General features: G+C 40.7%; 1 protein-coding gene across 35 annotated transcripts in view; it reads left to right on the top strand.

Annotated features, from left to right (window-relative positions):
* Positions 1–831: 831 nt before the first annotated feature.
* RIMS1 (regulating synaptic membrane exocytosis 1) overlaps positions 832–13563 on the top strand; it is a 493077-nt gene continuing 480345 nt past the window's right edge. For all 35 annotated transcript variants that reach the window (XM_015449223.4, XM_074037683.1, XM_005552575.5 and 32 more), the window contains exon 1: positions 832–1472. In XM_015449223.4, the coding sequence (XP_015304709.1) occupies positions 1309–1472 (164 nt within the window). In that variant the 5' untranslated portion in view covers positions 832–1308. The remainder of the gene's footprint in view (positions 1473–13563) is intronic.

Here is a 13563-nt window from a genome sequence, read left to right as displayed (position 1 = left end):
TATGGTTGAGTGTTTTTCTTATCTGGGATCAGTGTTTCTTGAGAAGTAGCTACAGAGATACTCTGAACTACATGTGAGTGAGTATGATGATAGTGAGCATCATTAGAGGAATTAGAGTAGATAACCCATGTGCAAGCACCAGAGAGCAGTTATGTGATGTGATGGGGCTACCTAGAGCCAAAAATGACAAATGAAAGAGTTACCGTGTTGTGGGGCATCTTGATACACTGCAGAACAGTCCTAGTGAGGACGAGTCAAGAAAGACACTGCATTGATGAGTACAATGTACCCAGAAAATCTAGGCTGTTGGAGGATGTGTGTGTCTGTGTGTGTGTGTATCAAAAGCATCCAAAAAAATCACATTGTTGTGGCTGTGAACACTTAACTAGTAAATAAGAAAGACACGGTGGCAGGGAGGAAAAAGAAAATGTATCCACAGGGTGTTCCATTCTGCCGTTCAGAACATTGTGGTTGCTCAAAAAATATTAATGCTCTATGATGAAGATGGTAGCGAGGATGATGATGATTAATGCAACCCATGCAAAATAGGATGACACAGGCGAGGGACCAGAAGAGGGAGGATGACTCATGGGTGAGGGGTACCTGGGGATAGAGCGAGGTGCTGTGCACGTTGGCGGGTGTGAGGGGAGCGGCCGGGGCACGCGTGGCTCGGACTCGGGGAGTGGGCGGGTGGGTGCCCGTGGGCGGAGCGGCTCCGGGACTGAGTGGCTGGCAGCTATGTCTGCGAGAGCAACGGCATCACCCTGGATGGAAGCCTCCGAGACTCCGCCTAACTGACACCCAAACTCTCCCTCTCCCTCCCGCAACCCCAAACTGGAGGCAGCAGAGCCTGGGAGCAGCCTCCGCGGCGGCAGCGGCCGCCACAGCCCCAGCCCCAGCCCCAGCCCCAGCCCCGCCCCCGCCCCGCGCCCCGCCTGAGACGCCCGGATCGGCGGAGCCTGGCGCGAGCCCTCACCCCCTCGCCGCGCCCGCCGCGCCTCCGCCTGCCCGCCCCCGCCGGCCGAGGCTGGGCTGCGGGAGGCGGCCGGGCGGCCCCGAGCCTCGCTAGGGCGACCAAAACAAAGGCAGCATCCGGGGCTGGGTGGATGCAAACAACCATGAAAGACTGGGTTCTCGCTCTCCCCGGCTCTGCTGCTGCCGCCGCCGCCGCCACCGCCGCTGCTCCTCCTCCTCCTGCCGCCGCCGCGAGGGCTCCGCTGTGAGGGGAAAGCAGGGGCGCAGCTGCTGGGCGTGCATCCGAAAGGTGAGAGCCAGAGAGCGAGCGGAGGGGGCGGGCAGGCCACGAAAATGTCCTCGGCCGTGGGGCCCCGCGGTCCTCGCCCACCCACGGTGCCTCCCCCCATGCAAGAGCTGCCCGACCTGAGCCACCTGACCGAGGAGGAGAGGAACATTATCATGGCAGTGATGGACCGGCAGAAGGAAGAGGAGGAAAAAGAAGAAGCCATGCTCAAGTAAGCCAGCCCCAGCCGCGCCATCCGTGCCTCCGTGCCTCCATCCGTCCATTCACCACTCACTCCCCTAGTCCTCGCGGCTGAGTGTGGGGAAGGGGCGGCCAGGGTGCTGGGTGCGGACGGAGGCGCCCGCCAGGGGCGCGGGGCTTGAGCAGGGAAGAGGTCAGGGGACTAGAGGAGGGAGGGGATATGCCACAGATCCAGGAACCCAAAGACAGGGGGAGGATGGCTTGAGACTGGGGTGCAGAGGAGGGATGGGTGGACGGGGGCCACGCTCGTGGTGGGAGGTGCAGAAGCTGAGAGGTGCTGATCCCACCCAAGTGGAAGGTCCCTGGGCTGGGAGCAGGTTAGGGGGCAGGAGATGAGTAGAAACAAGGGGAGGCAGGATGAAGAGGTGCTGAGGACAGCTCCTCGTCTTTTCTTGGAGTTGTTTAGCTGGTCGGGGTTACCCCAGTGAAGGTTGCCTATATTTATATAATAAAAATGCTTATTTTTATTGTTAATTTGAGTAATCATTCATCTCACAGATCAAGGTTGGGTCTTTTTCTGGGCAGTTGCCATCTTTGGTAACCTGCCTCTCCAGCTTCTCTTTAACCTTTTATTCAGAGTCTTCTACACAGCATACCTGTGTGAAGACAGATTCTCTTCCCCACATGTAATGCCATTGGCAATACAAAGTTTTCAATCATGGGAGAAGCTGCCAGGGGGACTCTGGCCTGAATAACATAGAGGTTCCTCTTTACTGCTTTCCAAGAGACCTCTGGGGCCTGTTCAGTTCCTGGAGGAAACAGTCCAATAAGGGATTGGAAATTTGCACTCCTCACTTCTTTAGAGCACATCAACCCTTCAAGGGATCTTTGTCTGATGCCCCATTTTCCTGGGGATAGAGAGAAGATGGGGCTCCTTGCTGGTGGTGCAGGAGTGTGTGACACTGTCTATGCTGCTACTTGCCTCAGACAAAACTGCTTACAAGGGACTGGCAGAGAGACGGGGCTTTCCTTGCTTAGCATCACCCATAGAGTGGAGCAGAAGGAGGCTTCAACCCTGCCTTCTCTTGGGAAGTCTTCATGTATTCAGGAAAGTTTTCACTCTGAAGCAGGGGAATTTAGGGGCCCTGACTGTGAGTGACTCCTTGGTGTCCCCTGCTTAGGCTGGAAGGTGTATCTGGGGTCAGGGAATTGGCATGAAGAGCCAAAGGGAACCTGTTGCATCTGGAGTTAGCTGATAGCGAAAGAGGGGTGGGGAGGGAGCAGGTGTGAAACCCAGACACAGAGCACACTCAGCATGACCTCTCCCCCACCCCCTAGAAGTGCCTCCTGGAGAGAAGACGCTGCCTGCGAGGAAGATTTCTTCCGCTTCCCCTCAGTGCAGCAGTGCCTCATAGGAGAGGAATGGAGGGAGGTTGCATTCACAGACTGATGGCTCCCCAACCAGGGCAACTGACACTCAGATATGGGAGGGGGATATTGAGGGAGAGATGTGGCTGTTAGGTCACAGCAAAATAGTAGAAATCCAGTCATTCCCGTCCTTTCATTGTAGATTCAGAAAAGGGCCATTAACTCCGAAGGCCAGAGCTGGCCTGGTTCTATAAAGAGCAGCAGGTTTCTGAATTCCCTGCTCCTTCTCATCCAAAAACCAAATACTTTAAGCCTGCCGGCTTGAGGGAGGCAGTACCCTCGTTAATCTGCTGCCTGTCCCTAGTGGAAGAATGACATCCCTGGTGCTGCAGGCTTCCCCTCTTCTGAGACTGGAAGTAATGGATGGTGTCTAATGGTGCTGCTGTCTGTCTGTCTGGTTGTCAGTCCATCTGTCCTCACTGGTTGCAGCCTCTGCCACCTGTCCTGAACACCTTTTATGCTTGTCAGGATTTACAGGTTTGCTGCTGTTCCTTTTGCTGTTTGCTGCAGACAGCAGGTGGATGGAGGCCTCCAGTAGCTAGTGGAAAATATGGGCTGCTGCTTGCCAGAGTCCGGATAGGAAGGGGAAGGCACAGTGCAAGTAGTGGCCATCACACCTCTTCACTGGCTGTCTCAAGCGTGGTGGAGAGTGAGGGATTTTAAGTGGGAGTGGGTGAGTTTTAGGACAGAATTCCAAATCTGCTAACTGCCAAAGGACAGCAATTATAGATTGTATGGGCTTATGTGGGCAAATACAAATTAGGAGCACTGTCCAACTGCTCGTGTCTAACACATCTTTTCCACTGCTTTTCCTGTGACTGCTTTCTACTGGCTTGCATATATTGTTCCTTTATTGCATGGATTCACAAAATATCACAGTATGTGATGCTGTTATACAACAGCTCTCTGTAATCCTGGACCTCTGTATTAACTTTATCAGTCAGCCTCCTCTGCTAATGTCTTGGCCTTTTGTTCAGTGACAGATTGGTGAGTGTTTTGGAATCCCAGTTTGCTGCCATGTAAGCATGTCATATTGTCTGCAATTAGTGGAAAAGTGCTGTACTTTTTTTTATAGGGGACACTTTATGTCTTAAAAACTGGGGATAATGGGAACTATACAGATGACACATATATATGAGGACATAATGACACATAGTCATAGATGGTTGCCTTTTTAAAACTTTGTGTTAAAATAGATTGGAAAACAGGATTCTTTTAACAGAGCTTTAAAATATTGTTACATCAGAGAAAAGTTTTTGTGGTAATTATTGGTGATCATAATCACATATCTGAGAAATTACTTTCACAAAAGGCACTACAAAGCTTAAGTTCTGGCAATACAGCAATTAGACTTAAAATTCACTTGTGTTATCAGTGCAGAACTATCTCCTTAATGTACCTACTATGCATGCTGTCTCTCTTCACAGTGTATACAAATAGGCACCGAGAGAAAATAGAAAATGATGGATGAATCTGTGAAACCAACATTAGAAAATATCAATTAAAATGTATTTGTAAGTTTCATTGGCCTTGATTGTAAATTACTAGTTGAATTTGGTTTTGAGAATGTCTTTAAATATGTATAAATGGAAAAAAAATCAAGCTACTTTCAAGTCAAGATTTTAGAAAAATTTTATTTGAAATTGAAAGTACTTTATCATAAAAAGATTTCATTTTGTTGGTAAAGTACACTAATTTTAAGTTCCATGGCCATATAACTGGAAATAGTTGGCTCCCACAAATTATGTTTAATGATTGACTTAATTATCTGCAAATTAAATTAGAGGTCTTTTCTTAATAGTGTTTTGGATGTGAGTGTGTGCATGCATGTGTACACACACGTGTATTCTGAAGGCTTTCTGAAACCTAACTTTCTCAATGAATACTCCTTCAATTAACTGTTACTAGACATCATGAGCCAATATATTGCATAGGCTGAAAACTGCATTATCTGGGACCTAAATCAGAGAAGAGCTCATTAGATCTAGAATCTTACTCCTTTTTGTAAAAAAAAAAAAAGCAAAAAAAAAGCACAAAAAAAAAGTTTCATAGAGAAAGCAGCTACTGAATAGTAAGAGAAGAGAAAAAATGTAGAGAGTTAAGGCGATGATTTGAGGATGAGAATTGAGTACCATATTGGAATATAATGTAAATAGCTAACATTTATTGAACATTAACCTCACACTAGCTCTTATTCTAAGTTATTTAATCTAATGCCAAATAGTTAAACTGTGCTCAAGTTTATTATAAGTATAAATATTTGGATTCTCACAATAGCCTGTGCAGAAGGTAAACTAAATGATATAATTCTCACATCCTCACACTACACTCAGAGAAGTTCAGTAATATCCTAAACTGACTCACATAAACATGGTCCAATCAGGATTCAAAATCAGACCTTTTGGTCTAAATCCAAGTATTTGCCTGTACACTACACTGTCTTCCCACCAAGAAGAAGCGTCTATTTCATTTATCTTTTCTTTAAATGAATTTATAGTCTTTTCTCAGTTGCAGAGAAGTGGCTTGGCAAAAGATTAGGCTGATTCAGATCAACTGCTTCAGATCATAACAGAGCCTGGGGCTTCACCTATACTCTTTCATAGAGTGCTAGAAGATAATGAAAAGTGTCGCAATATAGTGGAAAGACCATTAACTTTGTATCCAAGTGTTTTTAGGTTCTAGTTCTAGTTCTGCCACTTACTGTGCAAACGTGGACAAGTAAATTAAATTGAGATTGTATGAAGTTTCATTCTTTCCTACAAATCCTTAAATCCATGGTATGAATTGATTTATAAAGAGTATTGACTTTGGGCTTCTCCTTCTCTTCTTAACAGGTAACCTAGCATTTGCTTTCTAATCATCCATAATTACTACTTTTTTCCTGCAAAGGAGACAGAAAGTAGAATGAGAAGAATTCCTATAACTTCAGCTTTCCTCCTCCTTTTACTTACTTTACACAAATACAATATTGTGGCCTGAAATATATCCATAAGGCTCATTATGAGAGATCCCAGTTACCAACTGGGAGAAGAAGAAAAGTGGAAGGAAAATCTGGGAAACCTTGAGGGGGATGAGGATAGAATTCGCATGTATGCAGGTATCATATTTTCATTATGGTTTGCAAAGATTTTAATACCTTACACCCCAAAATATGAAAAAGGCATTATTTAAGTAAATAGATTACTAAATTAGAAGGAGAATATGGAAACCAATGTGGGCTGGACGTGCTACTGCTCACTTGACTAATAGGAGCATAATGTCTTTGGAATGTTATTTGCTCAACTTTTTAAAAGAGGAGAACAATTTGTGTAAGCTTGTGCAGTGAGCTTCCTGGAAAGATATCAAATACGAATTCCTAAAATCATATTATTATGCTCCCATACCTGTAATAAGCAGATGGATGAGGTTGCAGTACCGTGGATTATAAAGTCCATTGTATTGCATTTCATTTGTCCTCATGGACTGTTTTCTACTTTTATACATTGGGTCATGTGACATGAGTTGGGTATTTTAGAGCTAGTCCTGAGAGTCGAAGTAAATTTGCCCGAGGCACATGGCAGCTAGCATAATGAATCCAGAACCCATGTACACTGACGTCCAACCTTTAATGTTCTTTTAAGTCTTTAAAAAAGTGCATTGAGTGGTGGGTATTATGTTTCCTTCATCTATTGGGAAGAAGACTAACATTTATTGTGTGCCTTCTACATGTTATGCATTTGGCTGGATGCTTTATGAATTTTACTCACCAAGGCTCACCTGTTGATGAGAAGTCTAGCCTGTGAGTATTTATTAGTTTTCCAGTATTAGTGAAATTTCCCAGAACTAGCTCGGTACCTTCCTGACCCTTTGGTCATGACATTTGATTCTGGAGTCCAGAGAACAAAACTTAAAGGAGTAAAAGAGGAGCTTCATGTGACTAGTAACATGTTCCGCCCTTTTCTGAGGGTGGGCTCTCCAGAACTGTCTGGCCTCCCCTGTTCTGGCCCGTGGTGACTCTCTGACCTCATTTGTACCTGGAGTTTTCCTTATCTGCTTGCTGTTTTGCCCACGGGGTTCCCTAATACCATAGCATTGTCCCACCATTCCACCTAACCATGAGTTATCTTTGTTTGCCACTATTGTTCTGAATTTTACTTATTAAATAGACTATTTCTAACAAAGTGTTATATGATATTTAATTCAACAAGATCCTCATTTCAGGTATTAAAATTGGGTCAAGCATTAGGCTGTTGGGGTAGAATAAAGGCGAATCCTCTGCTTGCAGCCCAATGTTGGCTGAGTTCCTATCATTTAATAATTGCCATAGTCAGAAAAAGAGGTGAGTGTTGGATAGTTGGATAGAACACTGGACTAGATTCTGGTTTTTATAGGTGAGTTTTTATAGGTGTGAACCTTGTCAAGATAATCCATCTAAGCATCAGATTTTATATGTAAAGTGGAATTTATAATGGCAGTCCTTCTAATTTGTGAAGCTTTAAAATGATAGTGGAGGCATCGTATCCTCCAAATTGCTGTTTCCAAGAAAGGAGCCATTATTATGCTTAGTCATTAAAACTGTAGAAGAATACCAAGATTATATCTTCCAGTAGTCTTTGAAGGTACTAGGGGGCTTGGGAAGATGAGCTCTTGGAGAACAGCCCATCTATCCTTTCATTCTAGCAATGCAGTGTTGCCAGGGTTGCAGTTCCCAGCGTGAGAATTTGACAAGGTGTTAAAAGGTAAAATGAGTTCAGGGCTTGGTCTGAGACTGTATTTACCTTCTTTCTTTTCTTTTTTTTTTTCCCTCTCATTAAATAGTTTGTACATGTTTTTAGCACAAAAAGGAATGTGGGCAAAATTGTAAAGTTTGAAAGATGTAAAAGGCAATCGTAATTAAAAAACGAGAAGAGAAGAGAAATTAGCTTGGGGTAATTTCCTCATCTTTTACAGAAAAAAATTTGGAGAAATACAATGATAATTTTAGTGTCACTGGGTTTAATAAATCATTCATTTTCAGAATTAGCTGAATAAGGGGTCGTATATTTGTCAGGTAGTTTTCTTTCATGTAAACATACCAGTTTACCATTGAGTGATGTAATAAATTGCATGTGTTTAAGAACTTTTTAAGATTCTTTATTGGACCACTTAGGTTTTCTGTATTTATATTCTGACATGCTTACATCGAGTTCATATACACTTATTTTGACTAGGTTACTTTTGTGTGGACAGCAAGAGGGAGATATTCAGCAGAATTGATTTTAGATGTTTCTGCTTCTGTTGCAATATTGTGAAAACTTCCTGTTCATACGAATGCTTACTTAAAGGCAAAATAGAGCTGTTTAAAAGGAAGGTGACTGCACATTTTGATTTTCCTTTGTCTCTTTATACCAATTTCCTGCTATAATTATGTGTGGTAACCTCTTCTCTCAATTTTGAGTTTCAGCCCGGATGATAAATTATATTGTCTTCCTCTTTTTAAATCTTGCTTTCTCTGCCCCAAATTCTTCATTTATGACTTCAGAAAATCAAGTAATTAACAGTCTTAAAATATATCTCATCCATAAGTAATGCAAGCGAGTGGTAGATATAAAATCTTGGTCATTGTTTGGTAAATGGGGAACACTGTTTCTGAGAGTGAGATATTATCAGCCAGGCGCGGTGGCTCAAGCCTGTAATCCCAACACTTTGGGAGGCCGAAGCAGGTGGATCACTTGAGCTCAGGAGTTTGAGACCAGCCCAGCCAACATGGTAAAACTGTGTCTCTACTAAAAATACAAAAAAGTAGCCAGGTATGGTGGAGTGCACCTGTAATCCCAGGTACTCAGTGCACCTGTAATCCCAGGTACTCAGGAGGCTGAGGCAGAATCACTTGAAACCAGGAGGCAGAGGCTGCAGTGAGCTGAGATCCTGCCACTGCAGTCTAGCCTGGGCAACAGAGTGAGACTCTGTCTAAAAAAAAGCAAAAAAAAAAAAAAAAAAGGGAAATAAGGTATTATCTTTTATGGAATGTCAACAGAATGACACTTTTTATGGCAAAGCTGAATTTAAAATTTCAAAACATTTTTCAAATAATAGTGGTTATGAATTGCAGCTTCATACAGGACTCTCTTTATGAGAATCCTCCTTTGAGCCTTGCAAAGAGCAGCCTGCAGTTTAGCGAAGACATCTTTAATGTGTGAGAATTTATTTAAATAGATTTTGGGATGTAATATTTTGATATTCCTCTGAGTTTAGATGGCAAAATAAGGTAATGTTACAGAAAGTAATTTCATGTTATTTGTAATATTTTGATAATTCCTCTGATGTTTAGATAGTAAAATAAGGTAATGCTATAGAAAGTAATTGCATGCGATTTGTTAGTAATCAATGCACTTAATTATAATATTAGCTATTTTGAAGAAGCATAATGAATGAAAGATATTTTATGTAATACAGAAAATAATACCATGCTAATTATTGATACATTATTTAGTATTTGTTTGTATTACCCATCATTATGCCAGGTAATTTAATTATGGTCTGGAAGATGCTAGTATATTTACGTAGAAAAGGTATGTGAATTGAAAACCAATTAAGATATCTGTACTGTCATATAAATGTCTTACACTACTTAGCTTCTTTTAATGGACTCTCATGCATAATATACACACTGACAAGTAGAAACTAATGTAGTAATATTGATGGAGTTTTCTTGCTGTATTTGCTAGACTTTGCATAATCTATTTGATTAGTTCACAACTTACATACCTACATATGGCTTTCTATACTTAAAGCAGTATTGCTTAATATTTGAAGACTATTCTTAATCTCAATAATATATTTTAAAGTTGTAAGTTATCGGTGCACAAGCATTGTGTGCCACATTATTGTTTTTGTTGTTTAAACATAGCTTTTCACAAATGTAGCAAGAAACTCTTTGAGGCCGGGTGCAGTGGCTCATGCCTGTAATCCCAGCACTTTGGGGGACTGAGGAGGGCAGATTACCTGAGGTCAGGAGTTTCATACCAGACTGGCCACATGGCGAAACCCTGTCTCTACTAAAACTAAAAAAATTAGCCGGCGTGGTGATGCATGCCTGTAATTCCAGCTACTTGGGAGGCTGAGGCAGGAGAATCTCTTGAACCCAGGAGGCGGAGACTGCAGTAAGCTGAGATTGCACTGCTGCACTCCAGCCTGGGTGACAGAGCGAGACTCCCTCTCAAAAAAAAAAAAAAGGAAAAGAAACTCTTTGATAGGATGTCTAGCTGTTTTGTTTCCAATTTATGTGGTTTTGATTCTGGAAAAAGCAGGCAGATTGTATATGAAGTACCTAGGGTATGTAAAAATCAATGTATTGGGTTTCTTTAACTATATGGTAGTATATATCCACATTTAGAGGTTCTATCGAGGTCAGAAAGATTACTTAGTGTGTTGGTAGAAAGAGACGAAAACAAAAGTAAAGTAACCAAATGGCTTTTCCTTTTATATTTCACACAGCTTAGCAGATTTATCTTCCTTGGCTATCTCTGTATTGCAATATATTGGAGCTTAAGTCTTCTTTCCTAACCCCTTTTTTTCTGGGAAAAAATGAAGACATTTTACATCCTAGTATCTGAAATAAAGGGATATTGAAATGAACAGTCTCATTTATTTTAGATATTAAAATTTTGGTAAGATCCAAAATCCTAAAGAGATTCTACTTTTATATTATTCATGATCATGACAATTTTCATAAAATGTAATTTTGAAAAATAAAATACAGTAAAATCTTCTTATACTGAGAATAGATATTTCAATTTACAACTGTCTGTGTACCCTAGGTCAAATCTAGCCACTTAATATATAGCAACCTGGAGTAAAAACTTGATGCTATTCTGAAAAAGATATTATGGTCTAAGTATCATGCCAGACACAAGCATTAGAAAAGGATTTTATGGTATTTAGAGCTCCAAAAGCCTAAGCTCTAGCAGTCACTATTGGGTGCAACTATGACTGATAATCAGTCAAGGGGCTATATAGTCCCTGACTTCCATAAATGCAGCATAGTTAAAGGCTGTAGGAGGTCCACATGCAATATACCAGGCCACAAGAAGATAAACATGATACCAGGCCACAAGAAGCAGATACTTTTGCTGGTAAGATTGTGCAAATTTTTAAAAATTTGACATACGCACTTTGGGAAAAGACTAAATACTCAAGAACACAAAATAGTGCAAATTGAGTGGTGGTTATGATAAGAGGTGAAGAAACTTTTGAAGCTCCCTCTTGCTCTTGCTTCTGTAATTCCATATCCTTTTGATTTGCCTTCAATGTTTCTAAATGCTTCTATTTTATCTTCTCTCGAATCTCAAATGTTGGCATTCTCATGGGGTCCTATTCTCCATATTCTCCCATTTTATATGCAGTTCCTTGTGAATCTCCAACAATGGCTCCAACCATATATATGTCAATGATCCCCAGATCTATATTACTGCGTTAGAATTTTCTACTAAATTCTGGATTCATGTCCTTAACCACCTGTTAAATTTCTCTACCTGAGTGTCCTCTAGGCACTTCAACTTTATTGTGTCCTGTTATAAATTTCTTGACTTTCTGCCTGAAAGCAGTGTCTCTGTATTTCTTGTCTGTGCAAGTAGCATCACCACTGCAACTCCTCATTTCAACCATCATCAAATCCTACAGATTTAATCTTTTGGAATATTTTAAATGTCTATCTTATTTTCCAATCCCATTGTCATTACCTTAATGTAGGCTCTCTTCAGTACTTATCTGGATGCCTGAAGGAACCTCCTGATTCATTTTTCTACCACTAATCAGAATTCCTCCAATCTGATCAGATCTCCACATTGCTGCCAGATAAATATTTCTAAAATTCGTCTGATCATGTCTCTTCCATAAAACCTGCTTGCTTTCAGAGTAAAGTTTAAACTTCGTAATCTGGATCCTACTTGCTATTTCTGTTCTCTGGTCTGTGAATACATTCCTGCCATAGTCTTGCTGAACTAGTTCTGAAGGGTAATTGCTACTTCACAACATGGTGACCCAACTCATACTTTTCTCTCCATCAGAAATATCGTTTTAAATCTGACTAAGTTTTACTTAGCCTTTTTAATTAGCTCAAGTGACACCTTATTTGTTATATCTTCCCAGACTTTCCAAATAGATTTTGGTATTTGTCTTAACCTCTTTTGATTGTTTTATTTGATTTTTGTCATAATCTCTTTCTCTTAACGGTTTCCTCTCAGTACAGCATAAATTCTGGAAAGGAGGATCATTCTTATTTGAATCCCTCATATAAGCGTATTGCCTGGCATAGAATAGGTGACCATTTTTTTAAACTGTGTATATGGATGAATGAATGAATAGATTCAGGGGATGTGGACTAGAGGAGTCACCCAGGGCTGCTAAGGGTATAAGTAGGAGGATAGAGTGGGATGGTTATTCTAACCACGGGAATTCAGTCAGCAAATTTTGAAAACAAGCAGTGAGTTGAGTGCTTTTGGTTATTGAGAGAACCAGGTTGACTAGAGCTTATGAGGAAAATATATTGGACACTAGACATTATCAGATAAAATTAATATATAATTTTTGATGGCCTGTTGTATCTTGATTTATCATTCTTAGGTTTTTGAAAGATGGCATTCCTAAAGTATTTGAATATAAGGAGGATGTAAATAATATATTTTAAAAAGTAATCCTCTGGACGGACATGCTTAATGGAAACATTTTCTTGAAACAAAACATCACTAACTTCCATGACAATGTATCACATAGTACTGTTAGTTTTCTGATTTGATATTTAGAACTAGATCAGTAGTGTTTCCAGAAAGCATTCTACTGATTATATTTTTAATGAAAGGATACCTCAGTTAGGTCATCTTCCAGACTTAAAATCCTTGAAGGCAGGTATCTTACATTAATCATCTTTTCATTTTCATTGTCTAATTCTGTAACCCATACGTAATGGGCCTCCAGCAAGTGCTGTTGAACTAAGTTGTATAGCCTGTGTGCCCAGGACACAACAGCACTGACTTTTGCATTTCAGAATTAGGCTGAGTTGAGGTGTGAGGGGGAACTCAGTGTCTATGTCATCCAACACTGGTAAATTCTCAGCTCACCTGCAAATACCTGCACCTAGAGCAGCATCACTAATACATATCAGATGTCTCAGAACCTTTCTGAACATAGTGGTCCAGGCCATCAACTAATAAGAGTTGGCAGGAAAGATGGCAATAAACATTTAAGCCACTGAGGATTTATTTCTACTCTAAGAAGAGAAAACTGAGGCCAGAGACTCAGGATTTCGTTTTTAATTAGTGAGAGAGCTAGGGATAGGACTCCAGGTCTTCTGTGTCCTAGTACAGTGGTTTTTTTCCACCGTCACCCTTTTGACACTTGGTTTCCTTTTAACTACCAACACATTCGAACATTTAATTTTTTTTTCATTTCTGGTTTTATTTGCTTGCTCTTTAAGATACTATTTGTTATAGAAAACTCCATGAGAACTTATAATTACTTTGTTCATTTTGAATTTGGTTTTATTAAGTAAATAATATATAAGTAAATTATTGCCGGGTTATATAAGTACATTAGTGCCAGGGACTAAGAAATATTTAAAGATTCCCTTTGGAATCGTATTTGTTGAAATTTTATTTAAGCTATATCAACATTTCTTAATTGTGATAATTTTATTTTTAATTTAAATTTTTCCCTGAAAAGTACATTTTTACTAGCAG

The sequence above is a fragment of the Macaca fascicularis genome, chromosome 4 (assembly GCF_037993035.2).
Source record: "Macaca fascicularis isolate 582-1 chromosome 4, T2T-MFA8v1.1".
In the NCBI taxonomy this organism is placed as follows: domain Eukaryota; kingdom Metazoa; phylum Chordata; class Mammalia; order Primates; family Cercopithecidae; genus Macaca; species Macaca fascicularis.
This window is presented reverse-complemented; position numbering and strand designations above follow the sequence as displayed.